General features: G+C 51.7%; 3 protein-coding genes across 4 annotated transcripts in view; all 3 read right to left on the bottom strand.

Annotated features, from left to right (window-relative positions):
* Positions 1 to 3,435: 3,435 nt before the first annotated feature.
* LOC101772524 (patellin-3) lies at positions 3,436 to 6,760 on the bottom strand. The gene is made up of 4 exons (XM_004961931.3): positions 5,171 to 6,760; positions 4,600 to 4,724; positions 4,369 to 4,510; positions 3,436 to 3,991 (listed from the first exon to the last, which is right to left on the bottom strand). The coding sequence occupies exons 1-4, from the start codon at positions 6,557 to 6,559 to the stop codon at positions 3,731 to 3,733; spliced, it is 1,917 nt and encodes a 638-aa protein (XP_004961988.1). The 5' UTR covers positions 6,560 to 6,760; the 3' UTR covers positions 3,436 to 3,730.
* Positions 6,761 to 12,671: 5,911 nt separating this feature from the next.
* Positions 12,672 to 14,346, bottom strand: LOC101771847 (carboxymethylenebutenolidase homolog). 2 transcript variants are annotated; one of them, XM_022824830.1, is made up of 3 exons: positions 14,139 to 14,346; positions 13,541 to 13,827; positions 12,672 to 13,443 (listed from the first exon to the last, which is right to left on the bottom strand). In XM_022824830.1, exons 1-3 carry the CDS (start codon positions 14,217 to 14,219, stop codon positions 12,918 to 12,920), a joined length of 894 nt encoding a protein of 297 aa, XP_022680565.1. In that variant the 5' UTR covers positions 14,220 to 14,346; the 3' UTR covers positions 12,672 to 12,917. The 2 variants fall into 2 exon arrangements, with proteins under 2 accessions (XP_022680565.1, XP_004961986.1); XM_004961929.3 differs by having other exon boundaries at positions 14,073 to 14,345.
* Positions 14,347 to 16,020: 1,674 nt separating this feature from the next.
* The window catches only part of LOC101758905 (FT-interacting protein 1), a 5,787-nt gene continuing 3,117 nt past the window's right edge, over positions 16,021 to 18,690 (bottom strand). The window contains exon 2 of the mRNA XM_012845039.3: positions 16,021 to 18,690. Within this exon, the coding sequence (XP_012700493.2) occupies positions 16,401 to 18,690 (2,290 nt within the window). The 3' untranslated portion in view covers positions 16,021 to 16,400.

Genomic DNA, 18,690 nt, shown 5'->3' with positions numbered 1-18,690 from the left:
CCCCCCCCCCCCCCCCCCCCCCCCCACCCCGACCCGACCCGACCAGCGATCGCCGCCGTTCCAAATCCGTTTTGCGGGTTTCTAGCAGCAGCTGCACGTTTCAGCAGTGATCTTGGACGGGGAGAAAGAGCAGACCAGACCAAAAGGGAGGCGTCCTCTTTCCCTTTTTTGAAGCGTTGCTCCGTGCCTCCGTTTATGCTGCTACCCGTACGTACCATATGAAATCCTCTGTTGGAAACACAAACAGGGCCTGGCATGCACCGTACGTACAAACGGTGCTCGGCGCGGAAGGGACCGTGGCCTTATCGGATCACTGCTCCTCTCCAATTCCAATTCCAATTACATCGAGATGCTGATGCACAAATGAACAAGGGAATTGGTACGGATGTATCCTAGCTGCCTCTTCGTCCTGGATCCCTGTACCACGCACTATGACACGTAATTCATGAGCTAGCCTGCACTGTACACGAATCCTGGAGCGGGCCGATGGGCTCAGATAAGGATGTACGTGCGCATTCCAAATGCGTAAGGTACGAGTGCTCGTAACTTGAAACCTTAACTTATGTATAAGTTTCCACTACCTACCATGCATCAAAACATATACTAGATCATCTTATCTAAAATATACTTCTATGATTAATCTAGTGAAACTCCCCACCTAAAAAGAATTTCGCAATCGCCAATCCTATCAAGATACTACTTAGAAAGTAAAGGTACTTAAGTTGCAAGTATGAAATGCGAAAACGTAAAAGAGTAGGTTAGGAAGGATGCAACGTTGGCACGACGATTTTATCCCATGACATCGGTAGGCAAATGCCACCTCTAGTCCACGTTGGAGCTCCACCAAGGATGTGCTCCTGGGCATCAAGTCTCTCGCAGACAAGGTCTTGGATTTACACCAAGCGGGAGGGTCGAAGATTTGCTGGCGAGCCACCAAGGCTCCAAGATGCCGGCACACCTAGCTTACAAAGGTGGTTCACTCCTTGAACCAATCACAAGGTAGCAGCACCTTGCACTCACCTCTCTAGGCCTATCCTAGCACTAATCACTCTTTAAGCATGTGCTAAGCTTTTGATTAATCACTTTGTGCACTTTTGGTGGCTCAGATGTGTCTTGCACTCCAATGGACTTCTGCACACACCATCAACTCCAAATGGGCAAATAGTGAGGGTATAAATAGCCCAAAAGCCTCAAAGAGTCGTTGCTCCAATAGCTAGTTAAAGTGTACCGTCGGATATTCCGATGGTCATATTTTGGCATGCATCTAAACATCTGGTGCAACTAACCGTTGGCCTCCCCGCGCCCAAAACCTCACCGACGCATTCCACCGATTCATCCGATGGTTCCTCCGATACCCATCGGATCATCCGGTGCTGATGGTTTTTCGCCCAAACCCTCTCTGGAACTTGGAAAAGAAAATATAATTAGTCCGATAGTCCCTTTAATTAGAGCATGGGATCATCCGGTGCTATACTCTTTCTTATTTTCGCTGCAACAATTCATCCGACGCTCTCAAATTACCCACGATCGGATCATCCGATGGTTAACTTTGACTCAGCCGTTACTGCAGCCATCGGATGGTCCAATGCCTCACCGATGATCCCAATTTTCTCTTGTGCCTTTGTCACCGGCTGATTCGGTGAGGACACCAATTTGCGTTGGTGCTTTGAAACTTCGTTTCTTCGCATGTCTTTTGTTGTGGTTGCTTCCTTTAAAGCATAATCTAATCCATTAGTCTCAAAGACCGTGCTGTCACCCAATCACCAAAATCACAAACTATAGTCTAATGGGGTCATGTTCGTTACAAAATGGTGAGCACTTAGTACTAATTGACAAGAAAAATGACACTTCGTACGTCAGAAGGGACTGAAGGGTTGAGCGCACGCTATGACACTGCACACACAGTGACACAGTGCAGCAAATTGTATAAGGTGAACCGGGTTCATTAACTTTGGCCTGGTCCCGACCCCGAACCGGAGATTGTCACGCTGAGAGCTAGCTCCCCATGCTGCTGGTCCAGTCCAGGAACGACGGTGCAGCTGCAGCTTTGCGAGTTACAGTTCTGGCCTTCCGGGGTCTCCCTCTGGACTCTGGAGCACCCTGGACCAGCATGCATGACAGCATGGACCATCCATGCACGAACAATGTTAGCGCATCCGTCTCCGCTCTTTAATAAATGGAAGAAGAAGAGGATGACGGTGATCATGAACAAGCATGCCACGGTGGGCCCCGGAAAACAGGATCTGGTAGCATGACAATGCCGCTGCGCCTGCCTCTGCCTGCATGAGCTGCGTGACCATGAGTTGCATCCACCATCCATCGCCAAATCCAGGATCCATGACTTCTGAAAAATTGTGAAACGTTATGTGTCTGTACTGAATTTCGCACGAGGCATTCTACGCGGAGTTGTGGGTGTGAGGTCGTCCATGTAGGAACGACGCGATACTCACGACGATCCTGGTGACAGCCGCTCCCGACCAAGGCAAAATGCAGAGGCCAAGCACGTCAACTGGCATCGGCTCTCTCTCTCTCGTCTCTCCCTGATCAGTGATCACTGAAAAATTGGGAAGGCCTTGGGATAAAGACGGAGCAACGCACAGGTTGTCCCCCCGGACCCTCCCTCTGGCTCTCATCACCAGCGCCCAAGCGGCAGCCTCCATTATTCGTGCAGGTACGGGTCGGGGGATCATGGCGTCGTGGCCGCGCTGGACACGCATCATGAGGCGGCGCCTCCTTTTGGTTTTTATGGCCCCGGTCGGCGTGGTCAAACGCAAAATCCCCTCCTCTTCGGGCGGGGTCGTCAGTCGTCACCAACATTCTCCTCTGCCTGGCTAGCTGTTACAAATCCACCCATCCATCCATCAAAACTACAGCTTGCTCGCTTGCTTTGCTGTCCTGTGCTGTGCTTTTGTTTGCTCTTTGGCTCTTCGCTTTTCGTCAAGTGATTGGAATCGCAGCCTAGCAACTAGTAGCATCATGTCCCACCACCTAAGCATGGTTTCGCGCCCATCATTAGCAGCGTAAACACACTCTGGAAGATGCCCGCAGCAGCCTTTTGCCTTGCAAATGATATATGTGTTCTTTGGCCTGATTAGCGGCGCTTCAGTTCCGGCGCTCAACAGCCTTTGGCAGCTGACTGCAAAGAGAAGTTGTTTTAAGCACATAATAATGCAGCAAGGGATGAGACCTTGACGTAAACGGAACTTTGTCTGAAACGGCTCGTCACCACCGGTGGCCGAATGCAAAGCACCAAGGACAGCGACAAAATGGAATCAGCGGAAGAACATGGGGGAGTGAAAGAGTAACATGGCGCCCGGCAGCGACAGAGAGGACAAACCAGCGTGCTTTCTAAAAAACCAACATGTTTGGGGAGGGGAAAAAAAATGTACAAAAAGAGGCCCCCCCCCCCCCCCCCCCCCCTCCTGACCTCAAGAAGAAGAAACCATCGCTATCTCATAATAAGAACGAACAAAGCTCACTTTGGTTTGTTTTCTCAAGTAAAACACATACAAATGCGACCCCAAAAAAAGAACAGCAAGCCAACAAATAATCAAAGAACCGGGACATAAAACGGGCCTAGAAACCAGAAACTCTTATTTGTCCTCTCCTATCATGCAACATGTTCAGATGGTGGCGGTATGGACCTGTGGACCTGGCTGGCGATCAAATTATGAGTAGTAGGGTCATCAAGCGGGCTGGCCGCCGGAGGCAACCACACTCCTCTCAGGGCTCAGGCGGATTCAGCGGTGCTCTTCACCTTGAACCGGTACAGCAGCTTCTTCTTCTTCGACGCCGGGTTGTTCACGATCAGCACCACCTTGCCGGGCTCGCTCACCTTGAAGCTCCCCTTCATGATCGGCTCCTCGTGGGCGGGAACCTTCCTCGTCTTCTGCACGATCACGGTGTAGCCGCCCTCTGCGTCGGGGGTGAATTCGGCGCCGTAGCTCACCTCCCATCCCAGCACGCGGAGCTCCCACACAACCGTGGAGTTCTACAAAGACAGTGCATGATAGCATTTAGTTTCATGGCAATGTACAATTTATGGTGCGTTTGGTAGAGCTCCATCTGATTCTGATTCTCTATGTGAGTTGATTCTCTGAGAGAAGTGATTCTGTGGCTAAAAGTGATCCTCTAGCATTAACTATGGAGAATCATTTCACAGAATCAGGAGAAGCTACTTTTTTTCCAGCTCCCAGCCTCTCAGTTCATTTCAAAGAATCACTTCACAGAATCAACAAAGAATCACTCCTCTATGAAAAACCGTTTGGCAGAGCTTCTGCTGGAATCAGCAGAGAATCAGCTCTGGGAACTCTGCCAAACGCACCCTTACAGGAAATTCAGGATTTAGAAATAGAGGCGCGATTAAACCTCAGTGGCTGGGATCTCAATGGTTTCTTTTGAGGATGGCTTGACGGTGAGCTCGGTGACGGCATCAGAGGTGGAGAACTCGGTGTCATCCTCTTTGTAGAGGCCGCCGAATTGAACAGGCACTTGCTCCGGAGCGATGTATCTGTATCAAATTAGATGCGTGTAAGGATGCACATGAATGGTCTCAACAGACATTGATTCATATAAATCCTTGTGTGCAAGACTGCAAACCTGAAGAGGGTCTCCGCGGACTTGCCAGGGCTGCAGAAGACAATCTTGCTCTTGGTGCGCTGAGTCAGGAATGGGCTCATCACCTTGTTTGCCGCAAGGTACCACCACGGCACATTGATGAACACCTGCAATTGATCAATGATCCGACCAAATCAATTTCCCCGATTCAGAAGCTCATTCAACACCTGAGTGACATAGCTGAAATCACAGTAGCCTCACTGAAGAAGTATCTGAATGCCATTTTGTGGCAAGAAGCATGTGGGGAAAAGGCAGTTACACAAGACTGGCAAGCAGCAGTGTGTAAAAGAGGGAAACAGGAAGGGGGTGAAAATGATTTCAGCTTTGCTTGCACCGCCATATGTGGTTATGGTACTAGATTACTGAACTTTACTAGGAAGAAAGAAGCAAGACGGAATGGAGAATGAAAGATCTTATTCTTAAACAAGCACAGGAATAACAGGCAGGGAAATCTTCAAATTCTTAGCTGATTATGGACTAGGATTCTAGGAGATGATTCGAATTTTGGACTAGGATTCCAGATTCGATCACTGCAAAAGAAGAGAGGTTGTACCTTCTTGGCGACGAACTCCGGGTAGTTGTCCTGGAGCAGGGCGAGGGCCTGGCGGGTGACGGCGCGGTGCTTGCCGAGCATGGGCGGCGAGTTCTTGAGGTCGGTGACCTGCACCATGGAGCAGATGCCGCTGGGCGAGAAGTCGAGCTGCTCCCGGATGCCGCGCTCGAGGAGCTGGATGCGCCACTTGAGGAAGCGCTCCCGCTTCTCCTCGTCGCCGAAGGCCTTCTCGTAGAGCTCCTTGTCCTGGAACTCGCCGTAGACGTTGTAGCAGACGGGGTGGCCCTCGCGGTCGGCGCCGCGGTAGAACACCACGTTCTCCAGCTCCGGCAGGCCGAGGTCGGCGCCCAGGAGCTCGTCGATGCCGAAGCGCTTGCGCCACAGCACCGCCGACTTGAGCATCGCCATGGCCTCCTTCACCTTGAACTCGCGCGCGCGGAGGAACTTGAGCAGCACCGTGTCCGTGCGCTCGTCGTCGCCCACCAGCGGCACGCCCCAGATGAGCTCCTCCTTCCGCTCGGCCGCCGGCCCCGGCGCGGCCTCCGCCTCAGCGGACGCGGCTGTCTCGGACGCGGCGGGGACGACGGTCTCCTCGATGGCTTCGACCGTCTTGGTGGCTTCCTCCTCGGCCACCACGACGGTCTTCTCCTCCGGCTCTGGCTCGGATGGTTTGGCCTCCTCGGCCGCCGCCTCGGCCTTCGGCTCCTCGGTGGCCGCCTCCGCCATGGGCTCTTCCTTGGCAGGCTCCTCGGCCTTGGGCTCCTCCGCTGGGGCAGCCTCAGCCTTGGGCTCCTCTGGCGCCGGAGCCTCAGCCTTGACCTCCTCGACGGCAGCTTCGGCCGGCGCCTCCGTCTTGGGCTCCTCAGCTTTGGCCTCCTCCTTGGCGGGCTCTTCGGCTGCCGCCGCCTCAGCCTTGGGTTCCTCGTCCTTGGCCGGCTTCGCCTCATCCTTCGCCTCCTCCTTGGCCGGCTCCTCCTTCTTGGGCTCCTCCTTGGGCGGCGGCGGCGGGGGCAGGTCGAATTCCCCGTTGGCGAGCGCGGCGGCGACGAGCTCCTTGAGCTGCGCGAGCGCGGTTTGCTCCGGGTCGGGCAGCTCGGACACGAGGTTGCTCTCCTCCTTGAACGACCCAGCTGCGTCGATCACCGCCGCCTCGTCGCCCGCGGCCGCCTCCAGGGCCTCCTCCGCCTTCTTCTCCTCCTCCGAGTCCGCCTCCGCGGCCTTCTCCTCCGCCTCCACGGCCTTCTCCACAGCCGCCTCCGCGGCCTTCTCCTCGGCCGCCTCCACGGCCTTCTCCGCCGCGGGCTCCTCCGCCTTTTTCTCGGGCTCCGTCACGACCACCTCGGCCGCCACCGCCGCGGCGGCGGTTTCTTGCTTGGTCTCGTCGGCCATGCCTGGTCGATCAAAGCGATCGAATCGAACGGCGCGTGCGGAAAGGCGACAAAGGCGCGGGGCGGAGTTCGGGGAAATTTGGAGCGCGAGATGGACGGGGGGAGAGAGAAGTGGGAGAGATTTGTAGAGAGAGAGAGGGAGGGAGGGAGGGAGGTGGCGAAGCAGACAGAGGCAGAGCGAGCTGTCAGGTGAGCAGAGTAGAACCAGCTTGCTTTGCTCGCTGTTATGTTTGCTGGAAGCGTGAGCCAGGCGAGGGAGCACGAGGCGCCTAGTGTGACCGTGCCCGGGCCCCACCTTGTGCATGGATTAGCATGACACTACTACAGTCACTCTAATGAAAGATGACGTCAGAGGGCCCAATCATTTGAGAGATGGATCTTACCTTATCTTAAGCTCCTTTTAAAGCACCAACGTTAATCTTAAGAATAGCCGTGCTACTAAAAAAAGTAAGAAATGCCATAAACTCTTGCAAAGCAAACCAAAATATCCTATCATCGGATTTGGTATACAAGCATCATCATCAACAAGTTTTGAATATAGCCTATTTCTAAACTACTAATCTAAAGTATCCCTAATATTTCCTGCTAAATTACTCTCTTCTGCCATTTAGGCCCCTCTCTTGTGTGAAGACTAATCTAAAAATAAAAATTATGACATAGATAGATGGCTACATATAAATATCATGGGCGTGAGAAGAAACTCTCACGAAGAAACAAATACTTTTGCGCAAAGCTATGACTTTAGTAGAGAAATATATAAGGAGGCGTGATCAGTATTTTACGCATATTATTTGCATCTAAATCGTATACTAAGTCGTAGATGTATAAAGTTTTGCTATTCATGTAACTTGTATAGAAATTGCTAGCCTTTGTAGGCATTTTCTGTCTACTTTTTTTTTCTGAAAATGCATTTTTTTCTGAAAAGACGTTTTCTTAATTATCTACACTTAAATTTTTTGGTAAGGTTTTCTGTCTAACGCTAGCTTGCAAGATCAACTGAAACACAAATTGTTTTCCCCAATTCCCCTTCAAAAGTTTGAAAATCCCATCCTAACCCCCTAGACTACCGCCACGGCGCCATCTGTCCCTGTTGCTTGCGCGATCAACAGCTTTGCTTGGTCACACTCACATCCACAGAGCCCGTGGTCCGTGGATGGCTGCCGAGCACTGTGAAATTGCCATCTCTTTCCTTTCTCTTCAACTGGTTCGCCTCTTTTCTATCTCGTCCATCTCGCTGTCACAATGTCACCAACCACCACTCATCTTTATCTTATCCTAGCAGGCGAGTGACCGGGACGAAAAATTCCTGCGTTCTAGAAAGCATCGAGCATGCATAGGGTTCACTGGTTCTGTTTATCATCGGCGTCTCTGCTAAACAAACCGGAACGGAAGAATTCCTTGACGCATCGATGGTTGTTCATCCGTCTTCTTTCTTTCCTTAAACGAGCATCGGTCTCAGGACTGGCTAGATCATTAGATGGGGGGATGTTTGCCTCCAGTGGAGGGCAAAAGTTTTAAGGCAATGAAAACGAAACGCACTTGCTCAGTACTCGATGCAAAAATGCGCCTTTTTTTCAGTGCTTTTTCACACCTCTGCATCTTCATGGCTTCAGAACAGAGGAAGTCAGGTGTGGTTTCATTTTCCTTCCTTTTGGACCGATTGATTGTTGACTCAAGTGAACTGCCCTTCGAGGTAGTGAAGAAGTTTACTCGGTGTTACGATCTTTTCTTGCTGGGTTTGTCCGTAATCTGAGCTTCTGAAACGTGCTTAAAGTGATGGGGCATATGAAATAGATGGTTTACAAGTGTGGCAGACTGCCAAAGGTGATTCTGATTGGCCGGTGGAAACAGTTGTCTGGATTTCCAGAGTGCCCATGCAGCATTGCAGTAGTAGAATAATAAAAAGGTTTTTGAGGGAGATGGTGAGGAGACGATGTTCCGATGCTTATAATTAGGAGACAGGGTGTTATCGGATATTTGGTCATTAATAGATCATTTCGGAATGAGCTAATTACAAAACTAAGTGCACAACCTCTAGGCTAGATCGCAAGACGAATCTATTAAGCCTAATTAGTCCATGATTTGATAATATGGTGCTACATTAACCATTCACTAATGATGGATTAATTAGGCTTAATAGATTCATCTCGCGATTTAGTCTAGGGGTTCTTCTATTAGTTTTATAATTAGATCATATTTAGTCCTCCTAATTAGCATCCAAACATCCGATATGACAGGGCTAAAGTTTAACCCATGTCTCACAAACACGGTCTGTGAAATGGAGGGCGATGAGTCTTCGTCACTGACGATTGTCATGTCTGATCGCTGGTCTTCTCTCCCTCTATCTCTATCGGCTCGCCTTGACCAATTCCAGAATCCAAAGAACTAGAGAACCTTGCGGCCTGTTCGCTTCAGCTTATTCAGCCGGCTTATCAGCCACCAAACAGTGTTTTCTCTCATAACAAATCAGCCGTTTCAACTTTTCAGCCGGCTTATAAGCTGAAGCGAACAGGCCCTTGGTCGGCGCCGGAAACGGCGGTTCCCATCGCCGGAGCTTATCATTTTAGGTTTATACATGGCCTGGAACTTACCTACAGCTCTTTTTAAGTTTTTGTTACCACCGGTATGTAAGAGAAAGAGATGCAGATTAATAAAGTATGTTAAGATATCCGTCATGGAATACATTTTTATAATATATAACCCTTTCACTTTAGACAATATAATTGATACATATTTATAGCCAAGTGACATATTCTAGTGGACTTATATCTTTGATCGCATCATTTGCACTCGAAAGCTCACGCATGCTCTTCTCACCCCTTCTATTTGATTTAGTGACGGCTGATAATCAGTATAGGGCCGGAGTTCAACAAACTAAAAGTTGCATTTGTTTTCTTTTATGAATTTGTTTGTTTCCCTTTACAAACCAACAATGCACTAGTTGTTTTATTTCTTTTTACAACTGTGCATTTCAGTTTTTCCCCTTTTTACAACTGTAGCGCATTCTAATTTTTATTTCTGAACTGTACTTAGAAAAGCATCCTATGCTCCCACGGCCATGCCAGGTCACTTCTTCGGTAATTCGAGCTACGTTGACAGGCCTACGGCCATTGGCCCGTGTCGGTGAGTCCACATGTCACTCTTTGAGCTCCCCCTCTGACACGGTCGTGGTATGCACGTCGCGCCGGTGTGGTCGTGTGTGATCGTTGCGTGCTGATTCGGGCTCGATGTCAGTTAGACAGTTACTGGACGAGAGGGAAAAACTGTCGTGGAATTGTTTAGTATGGTTTTCAATTGCCCGTATTACAGACTTTTTTTTCATGAATCGTCCATGTTTAGACTTCACATCAAAATCAACTCCACCTCCGCGAATGCTAAGGGGCGTTTGGATATCAGGGGTTAAACTTTAGTCCTGTCACATCGGAGGTTCGGATACTAATTAGGAGGACTAAACATAATTTAATTATAAAACTAATTGCAGAAACCCTAAGATAAATCGCGAGACGAATCTATTAAGCCTAATTAATCCATCATTAGCGAATGGTTACTGTAGCACCACATTGTCAAATCATGGACTAATTAGGCTTAATAGATTCATCTCACGATTTAGCCTAGAGGTTGTGTAATTAATTTTATAATTAGTTCAAATTTAATACTCCTAATTAGTGTCCAAACATTTGACGGGGGCTAACACCCTGACGTGATGGGGGCTAACACTCTAAGCATCTCAACGATGATGACGAAACAGAACAGGAGTGATTATATTTTAGAAAATCGTAGCCGATTGGTACATGCATGTCACCACACAAGATTCTTGGGTTTTAACTATAGACGCCTCCCTGGTATCCAATGGGGAGCGTAAACCATGGACACTTGGACAGAGACTAGACAAGCAACGGCAGCAACGGATTTGAGATGCTTTGTCGAGGGATCGGAGCCGCAGCAAATCGTAGATCTGGCTGGCCTATGCAACGCGTGCGTCCTCGTCACTTCATCAGAAGACAAGAAAACAATGCGGTCACTGAGAATCCAATGATAATCTGTTCAAGTACGAGCAGTAACTAGACGTTGGATCCGCAGCCGCTATCCTGCTGAGGTTTCAATATACAAAAAGAATACAATGCCAGATTCCCTCAGTTCTTTGCCCCCTTTTTTCTCTTAATCACCGTCACATACATATCAGGTGCCATTAACATAGAAATCTTCGCTTACGATGTACTCAAAAGTGTCATGAACCCTTTACTAACCTTTCTTCGGAAAAAAAAAACCCCCTTTACTAACCAGGCCCACATTTAGTAGAATCTATGCTGTATGAGATTGACGAAATTTGCAGTGATTTGTATACAGGAAATATATAAGAAAATATGGTTCCACTGTTATTGAATCGGAAGCTCGTGGCTCCAAAATGAATGATCAGCTCTCCTATAATGATGAGGTGACCTGGAATGACCGATGCATATTCCTTGCTCCACGAAACAAGTAGCACAGTATCTTCGATCAACGAGCACACATATTCTAAGTGAAAATCCTCCAAGCCAAAATGATAGAGCACCAGAGCAGGTCGCAGCTCCTAATAAAGTGAGATTGGGCAATGATTGATCCATCCAGGCCGGGCAGGCATAAAACAAGGCTGGAACCAAGGAATTCGTGGATCGCCTCGGATCGTGACAGGTGACAGAAAATCGTGGGGTTAAGCTGGCTAACGCTGACAAGGAGTTGGAGGCTTGGAATAAAGCCACGCATCTTCCTAACGGGTTCTTTTCCACAAGAAATGGAAAACCAAATTGCCGACCAATTATACGTACGCCACCAGCTGTTCCAAGCTTTCTCAAGGATGTTTTCAGCATGATGCTAAGTACTATCCAGCATTTAGATAAGCAACTACAGGTCTACAGCACACTAACCAGCACTGGTGACACTAACAAACACCAGCCTCCATGTAACAGCTCATACACAACATCTCTTTCTCCATGCATGCATTTGCATTCGCAGAAATAAAAAAATGGAAGTAAAATAGGATGTGGAATCCACTACTACTAACTGAACCAGGTTGATGAGTGGGATGATGGTTCCCAAGACCAAGAGGCCAAAGGACTAGGAGACATGTGTGGCCGGGCCGCACATGCTAAACTCCTGTCCTGCCAAGTGTTCGTGCCGGCCATCGACGCGGCACGCCGAACCCACACCATTCATGGCTCCAGCTCCACCTCCGGGATTCCACGTTCCCACCTGCGGCTGCTGGCCGGCCGGCACCGCTGGCCCCCGCCCCGCGGCCGGGGGTTGCGCGCGCGCCGCGCGGCGCCAGTCTGGGAACGGGCAGCTGCGGCGGCCGGCGCGGCCTCCTTTTTAGGAAAACGGGAGGCGTCTTCTTCTTCTAGTAGCGCAGCGGAGGACGACACATCGATCCCTGCTGGATCTTGGCGCCTCCTGTCATCATCCTGTGTGTGAAAACCAGGCAGGCGGCTTGATCGTAACCTCGATCACTTCTTGTTTTCCCTTGTTCGGGTTAGGCGTTCTCAGCTGTGCTGCGACGGCGATGGCCGTGGAACCACGTTTCTGACGTCGTGAAGGTGGTGTGCTTTGTTTTTAGGTGCGACAAAGCTGCATGCGTGTACCGGTTTATTTAACCCTTGGTTAGGTTATACGCGACGCAACGTGCAGACAGACACTGCTGATGTTGTTTGCTCATGGCTTCGGCTTGGCGTCGTTGCAGGTTTTCTCCCGGGTCGGCGAATTGCTTGCTGCTGCCTCTCCTGGTGCAATTGTTGGGCCGAATTTTGTCCCTCACCGATGCTTGTGGGCCAAAATTGGCTACATGGGCCGCAGGATTTGGTTGCGCGTTGAGACTTTTTTTATGGAGCCCATGTAGTAGTCATCAAACTTCCTGTCTGTCGTGATATTTTCTTCAACTGGTTCCATCCAAAATGCAAGGAGTTATAAATTCATTCTAAGTTAATCTTTTTAAATTTTTTAACTGAATTTATAAAAAAAGCTGTTAACACCTATAATACTAAATAAATGCATCATCAAGCCATTTCATGGTAGGCTTAATGAAACTAATTTGATGTTGTAGATGTTGGTGCATTTTTGTAAACATGTCAAAGCTCGATAAGTTAACTTCTAACTAAACTAAAATACCTCACATTTTGGAATGAAAGTAAAGGAGTAACTTTTACATTAGAATTCACACTCTCAAAAGTTCACAGCGTCAGTGCACAAGTGAAACTTTTGCCATTACTAGTGAATTCACTCAAACTCTCACTAGCGTTCTTGATTCCAACTGATTTTCGACAAACCTATGTACTCCACCACTCGCCAGGCACCCAACCCGTGTAACCGTGACGATGTCCTCCGGCTGATCAGGCGAGCAGGTGGTCGTGCAGCCACCCCCGCATGGCGTTGAACGCGTCCTCGGCGTCGGCGTCGTCCTCCACGGACTGCGGCCGGTGCGCGAACCCGTGCCCCCTGCCGGCGTACACCGCGGCCCTGGCGCCCCTCGCGCGCCTCCCCAGCTCCCGCACCGTCTCCACTGGGCACAGCGGGTCGCCGTCGCCGCACACGAACAGCACGGGCGCCGCGATCCGGTCGCCCAGCGACGCGTCCATCCGGGACCCGTAGAAGCAGACCCCCGCGCTGAAGCAGCCCTCGGCGTCGCGCGCCAGCGCCTCCACGAGGCGTCCGCCGCCGTAGCAGAACCCGACCACGCCCAGCTTCCTGGACACCCCCGCCGCCTTGAACTCGTCCACCAGCCACCGCGTGCACGCGTCGATGTCGCTGGACACCCGCGCCGGGGCCTGCCCCGCCAGCCACCGCGCGAAGAGGTCGTCGTCGAACGGGGGGCTCTGCTTCCACGGGTTGCCCCGGAACAAGTCCGGCACCAGGACACTGGACATCCAGACATCAAAGGTGCAGATCGAGTAGTGAGAATTGGATGGAGCCATTGCAAGCGAGTGGGAGATTATTATCAGGCAAGGTTCGGTACTTGTAGCCGTTGCAGGCGACGCGGTAGGCGAAGTCCCGCGTGGCGGAGTCCTCGAAGCCGAACACGTCGGAGAGGAGGAGGATGCCCGTGCCGTTGTTGTTCTTGACGGCCTTGAGGAGGTACGCGCTGACGCTGTCGTCACCCTCGCCGATGACGAGGTCCGAACCGCTCACTAGCTCGCACGCCTCGTCGTCGTCCACGGTGGTGCCCGCCACCTCGGCCTGGCTGCAGAGCGGCCGCCCCTGCCGCCGTCGCGTCAGGGGATGGCCGGCGGCGCAGAACGGTTTCTGTGTGGGAACTGAAATCGTCACGTCAGAGCGCACAAGTGGCACTAGCTAGCTAGTTCGTACAGCGAGTTTGCAGTGCAACGATAAAACGATTTGCGATATGAAAACTTCAAATTGACCCCGGACGAGCACGAACGCGCTAGGTGCCATGGCCAAGACATCGGGTAACGGCAGCAGAGTACCGAGTGACGAGGCGAAAAGATAAGAGTGGATAAGATGCCAGTACGCTTCGGCAGCTGACTTACAGATGACACAAGTGTTGTGGTGGGGCGTGCGCTCGGCGCGGCGCGGGGAAACGAGCAGGCACGTACCAGGCGTCCCCGCCGAGGCGACGACGGTCGAGGGAGCGACGACGGGCGCGCCCCCGCGACAGCCGCGGCCGCCGGCGCCATCGGGGAACTGCTGGAGCTTGGGATAGAGGCCACCACCACTAGCTCGGCGTCGCAGACTTGCGGCCTCGCGTTCAGATATTTTTCCTCGTGATGACTCGCGGCGGGTCGTCGTCTCGCGGAGTTCGCGCGAGGCTGCCCAAATTGTTCGCCGCCCTGGGTCGGACGGCGACGAGAGTCCCCACTGGTGGTGTGACGTGTGAGACTGTGGCTGGCTTTCGTCGCTTCGTTTGAGCTTGCGAGTCTGCTGCTGTGATAGAAGGATTGGTGGGCCTTATTCCGTGCCGGACTCTGTATCAGCCGGGCTGCATGGTTTGCGGGGTTTTGCTTCTAGCGTATTGTTACCGCACTACTACGAATCACACGATAACATGGGTGGATAGTTCTTCTCTCAGGCGACGACGGCGGTCATCCCTGCTAACGCCAGCGACAAGCGCTCGGTTCTGTTCCGGCTACAATGTTCTTACCCCTTCTCCACGCAGGGAGAGCTTAAAGTAATACCCCTCATCCTCTCCATTACAATATGGGCCGCATTGGTTACATGGGCTGGGCTTAGATGACCCAGTCTTTGCTCACGTATTTGGTGTTAAGCTTCCGAAGACGTGTCTTCTGGTTCCCGTCTCCTCTCTCAGTAGGCAGGTCTTCACAATACGCCGGCTCCTCATAGGTGATGGTAACACATATTCACGGCGCATATTCACTCTGGACCTAGATTTTCGGAATGTAGAAAAGCTGGCCCGGCCTCTTAGGTAAGTTCACTAGGCTAACGCTGGCCCAGTCAAAAGGTTTATCTGTTGAGTATGAGAAGAATTCATACGGGCCTGTGAGTTTTTTCTTTAAAATTGCTTGTAAGTTATAAGTATGTTTTGATGGGCTTACGTGGGCCTCAAGTGTCTGTCATTGAGGAGGGCTCGTCGTAAGCCCCGGACTTCCTTTGTAACGTTACGGACATCAGCAGTTAATTGCCTTTGTGGCTGGATAATTCATATGATGAGATGAGATAAACAAAAACACTAGAGTGATGGTTAGAAATTTCGTTGGTAAACGCATCAAATAGAGAGACAGAAAGAAGATGATTGTCATGGGGATGGAACGTCGAAGCCTCGAAGGTGAGGGCGGCTTCGGCGAGGGAGAGCTGACGGGGTGGTGGCGTCAGGAACTCAGGATGTCTGACGGAGAAAGTGTGAGGGTCAGATAAAGTTCATGCGTATAGGGTGTATAGACTTCTTTTAAATAAAAAAGGGTGTATAAATTATAGGAGAGTCGGTTTCCAGTGGCTCTTGTGTTGCGCAAGGGAGATCAAGTCCATGTTTCAGAACCTTCCCCGAACCAACCGCGGCCATTTCGTTCATCCTTTTCATACGCTTCCGCGTTTGTTGCCCGCAAGAAAAGAGCCGCATGATTCACTTGTCAGAAATTACAGCACAGATAGTGCCCACGGGTCACATCTCACATGTTTTCCTCCGCTGGTGTTTCTTGCATCAGTTGCGCAGAAAATGTGGCTTCATTTCTGCACTGGACCGCGGAAAACAACATAGTGTGCTCAGCTTTTCAAAGAAAACAAACATAGTGTGCTCGAACACGGCACCTTCAGCCAAAAGATTTAGCAACACAACAAACTCTTTCAAGTCACAAAATCTGCCAGTGCCGGCACAACTTCTCAACAAACAAACAACGCAGCAAAACCGCCTGGCAGGTGCCGAGTACAACTGCAGCAAAACAAGCAGGGCATGACCACTGAACGAAGGTTAGTAGTGCCAAGACCAGAACAAGCATCATGGTCCAGGTGCAGGGGCAAGATTACTGAAACACAAACAAAAACTGACACAAATGCAAACAAAATACACTGGGGACAATATTGTTCCTGCCTTTAGTTCTACGCTAGTAACCTGAAGCTAATATTACATTTTAGCACCCAAAAACCTCTTCTCACTGTCCCAAAACTCAAAAGGGATCAGTTGTTCCCTTTCTTTGGCATAACCAAGGAAATAAACCATTAAACCAACACCTTATTCCTGGGCCACTATTGGCCTCTAATATACGAACTCATCAGGCATATTCACATCAGACCTGATGCTAATCAGAAGGAACCGAGTGGAACAGACATAAATAAGTTACAACTTTCACCCAGACATAAATAAGTTACAACTTTCACCCATTTCTCGTACGCTGAATGCTGTGAGCTCAAAGGAGCATATCGGACTTGGCAGGCAGTCTCCTGTAGAAGTTGAAAGGCACGGAGGGCATCCTGCTGCGGAACCGGGGATGTCGCAGCAGGTAAAGCATGGTGATCACCATCAAAACCTGGAATGGCGTCACATAGAGCACAATGGCGACCACCAGGGACAAGAATATGAAGATTGCGGTGGCCCGAGGGTCCCTCCAACTCAGCAGGGCGTGTGCTCTCTCACCTTGTGTCGCCAGGTCCCCGACAACTGTCTGCACACGACCTCCGACGCTCCTCAGCCTGTCGTAGCGCATTCTTACAATGTCAGCTGGTCTGGATGTGGGGAATGTGTCAAACTCCTCATCAAGCTCATCAGGGTGTGTCATCTCAGCATGGGATAGCTTGGTATCCATGTGTGACGGGTGCCTTGGCCTGTAACGATAGTTCCACAGCCCAATCATGAACATGTAGAGGAAGAAGGTGGGCAGGATGAGCTCCGGGTAGCAGATCAGTATCAGGAACAGCATGTGCACTAGCATTGTCGTAATTGGGTTCCGCCAGCTCCTGATGCCTTCATACCACTTGAGCATTGCCAGAAAACCATAGAACAGTGAGGTAATACGATAAAAATTAGCCTTGCTGCGTCGGAGACTAAACATGTGCGAGTCCACATCGAGCATGTATTCAACAACTTCCCTGCGTAGTGGGGGCTCAGCACGACTAAGCCTTGCTGCAACAATCTGCATTGCCTGGTGCCTCAGGTAGTCCAATTGCATCACTGGGATCGGCTGTGTGTAGTGCATTTTCGGTAGCAGTGGACGACCATACAGCGCCATCATGTTCACCCAAGCCATGCAGGTAAACCGCACAGCCAAATGCAGCTCACCGGTCTTCTTGAGTCCACTTGGATGTAAAACCAGCAAAGGGTAGAAATGTGTGTACACCCTGTCAGTCTCCAGTGTTGACAGCCGGATCCTGACCTTTCCAATCCGCTGATCTGGGCCACCACCATTCTTGCTCCCAATTTGGCCATTGTCGAACACCACCACTGTGATCACGGTGCAAGGATCGAACACCTCCCATGTATACTGCTCATTCCATTGTGGATTCAGCGTGTCAAGAATGGTCCTTGTGCGCACCCACTTTGGTCCATATTTGGCCACACAATAGGCATCCGTGGTGCGTCCATCCTTGGGCTTCATTGGTATGAGGTTCCGGGCACCCAGAACCCCCAGCTCAAGCATCCCAATGCTTGGTTTCCTTGCTGGCTTTGACGATGGCTGGAGATCGCTACTGTAGTAAGTGGACTCGTCAAGGACGTGGTACCCAAAATCAAGCGACATCCGGATCTGTATCTTGCTCGCGAACTTCATTTCCTTCTTCTCAGGATCATCGCTGGGGCGCATGAGGTTGTACCAGCGTGGCTCCACGGGCTTGCCAAAATGGTCGTGCCGCGGCATTGCTGCTTGGAGGGGCAGGACAATGCGGCCGAGCATCTCGTCGCGACCCGGCGCGACGCGGTCCTCGACGGTGACGACGAGCGGCTCGTCGAAGGGCTCGGAGACGACGAACATGAACTCCTCGTTCCAAATCGGGTTGGGCGCCCCCGGCGGCGCCCCTGGGCGCGTGCGGCGCACCTGGCCGGCGAGCTGCAGCTTGACGCAGGCGCTCATGGGGCGCGAGGTGTCGTGCGGGATGAGGTCCTGCGCCCCCATGGCGGCGACCCGGAGGTACACGAGCCTGGGCGAGAAGTATACCTTGGCGCGCGTGGACGCGACGGCGGCCGGGCCCGCGGCGGCGTGCGCGTCGGAGTGCCAGGCGTCCGGGAACGACTCGTCGGCCTGGGTCCCGAGCCAGACGGAGAGCATGATCTCGCCGTGGGGAAGCTTCTCCCCGCGCTTGGTCTCGAGGCGGTACCACTGCGGCGCGAGCGGCGAGTCCGGGGGCACCCGGACCGGGACCTCGGCGAGGTCGAAGCCGACGCGGCCGACGAGGTCGTCGCCGCCGAGATCCTTAGCCTTGACGGCGACCTCGAGCACATGCGCCTGGAGGTGCGACGCGGAGAAGGCGAAGACCTGCTGCCAGGCCGGGCTGTGGCTGGCGGCCTTGACGGGCGTGGTGCCCTTGAAGTTGCCGAGCTTGACCTCGACGAAGGGGTCGATGGCGCCCGTGGCGGTCACGGGGAGGTCCCGCGCCTTGACGACGTTCACGTAGAGGAACCGCATCGGCTCCACGAGGTCGTAGGTGGAGGCGATCTTGCCCGCGCCGGAGGCCGCCGCGGCCGCCGCGGCGGACGGGTGGAGGCCC

Source organism: Setaria italica, chromosome III, assembly GCF_000263155.2.
Source record: "Setaria italica strain Yugu1 chromosome III, Setaria_italica_v2.0, whole genome shotgun sequence".
In the NCBI taxonomy this organism is placed as follows: Eukaryota; Viridiplantae; Streptophyta; class Magnoliopsida; order Poales; family Poaceae; genus Setaria; species Setaria italica.
This window is presented reverse-complemented; position numbering and strand designations above follow the sequence as displayed.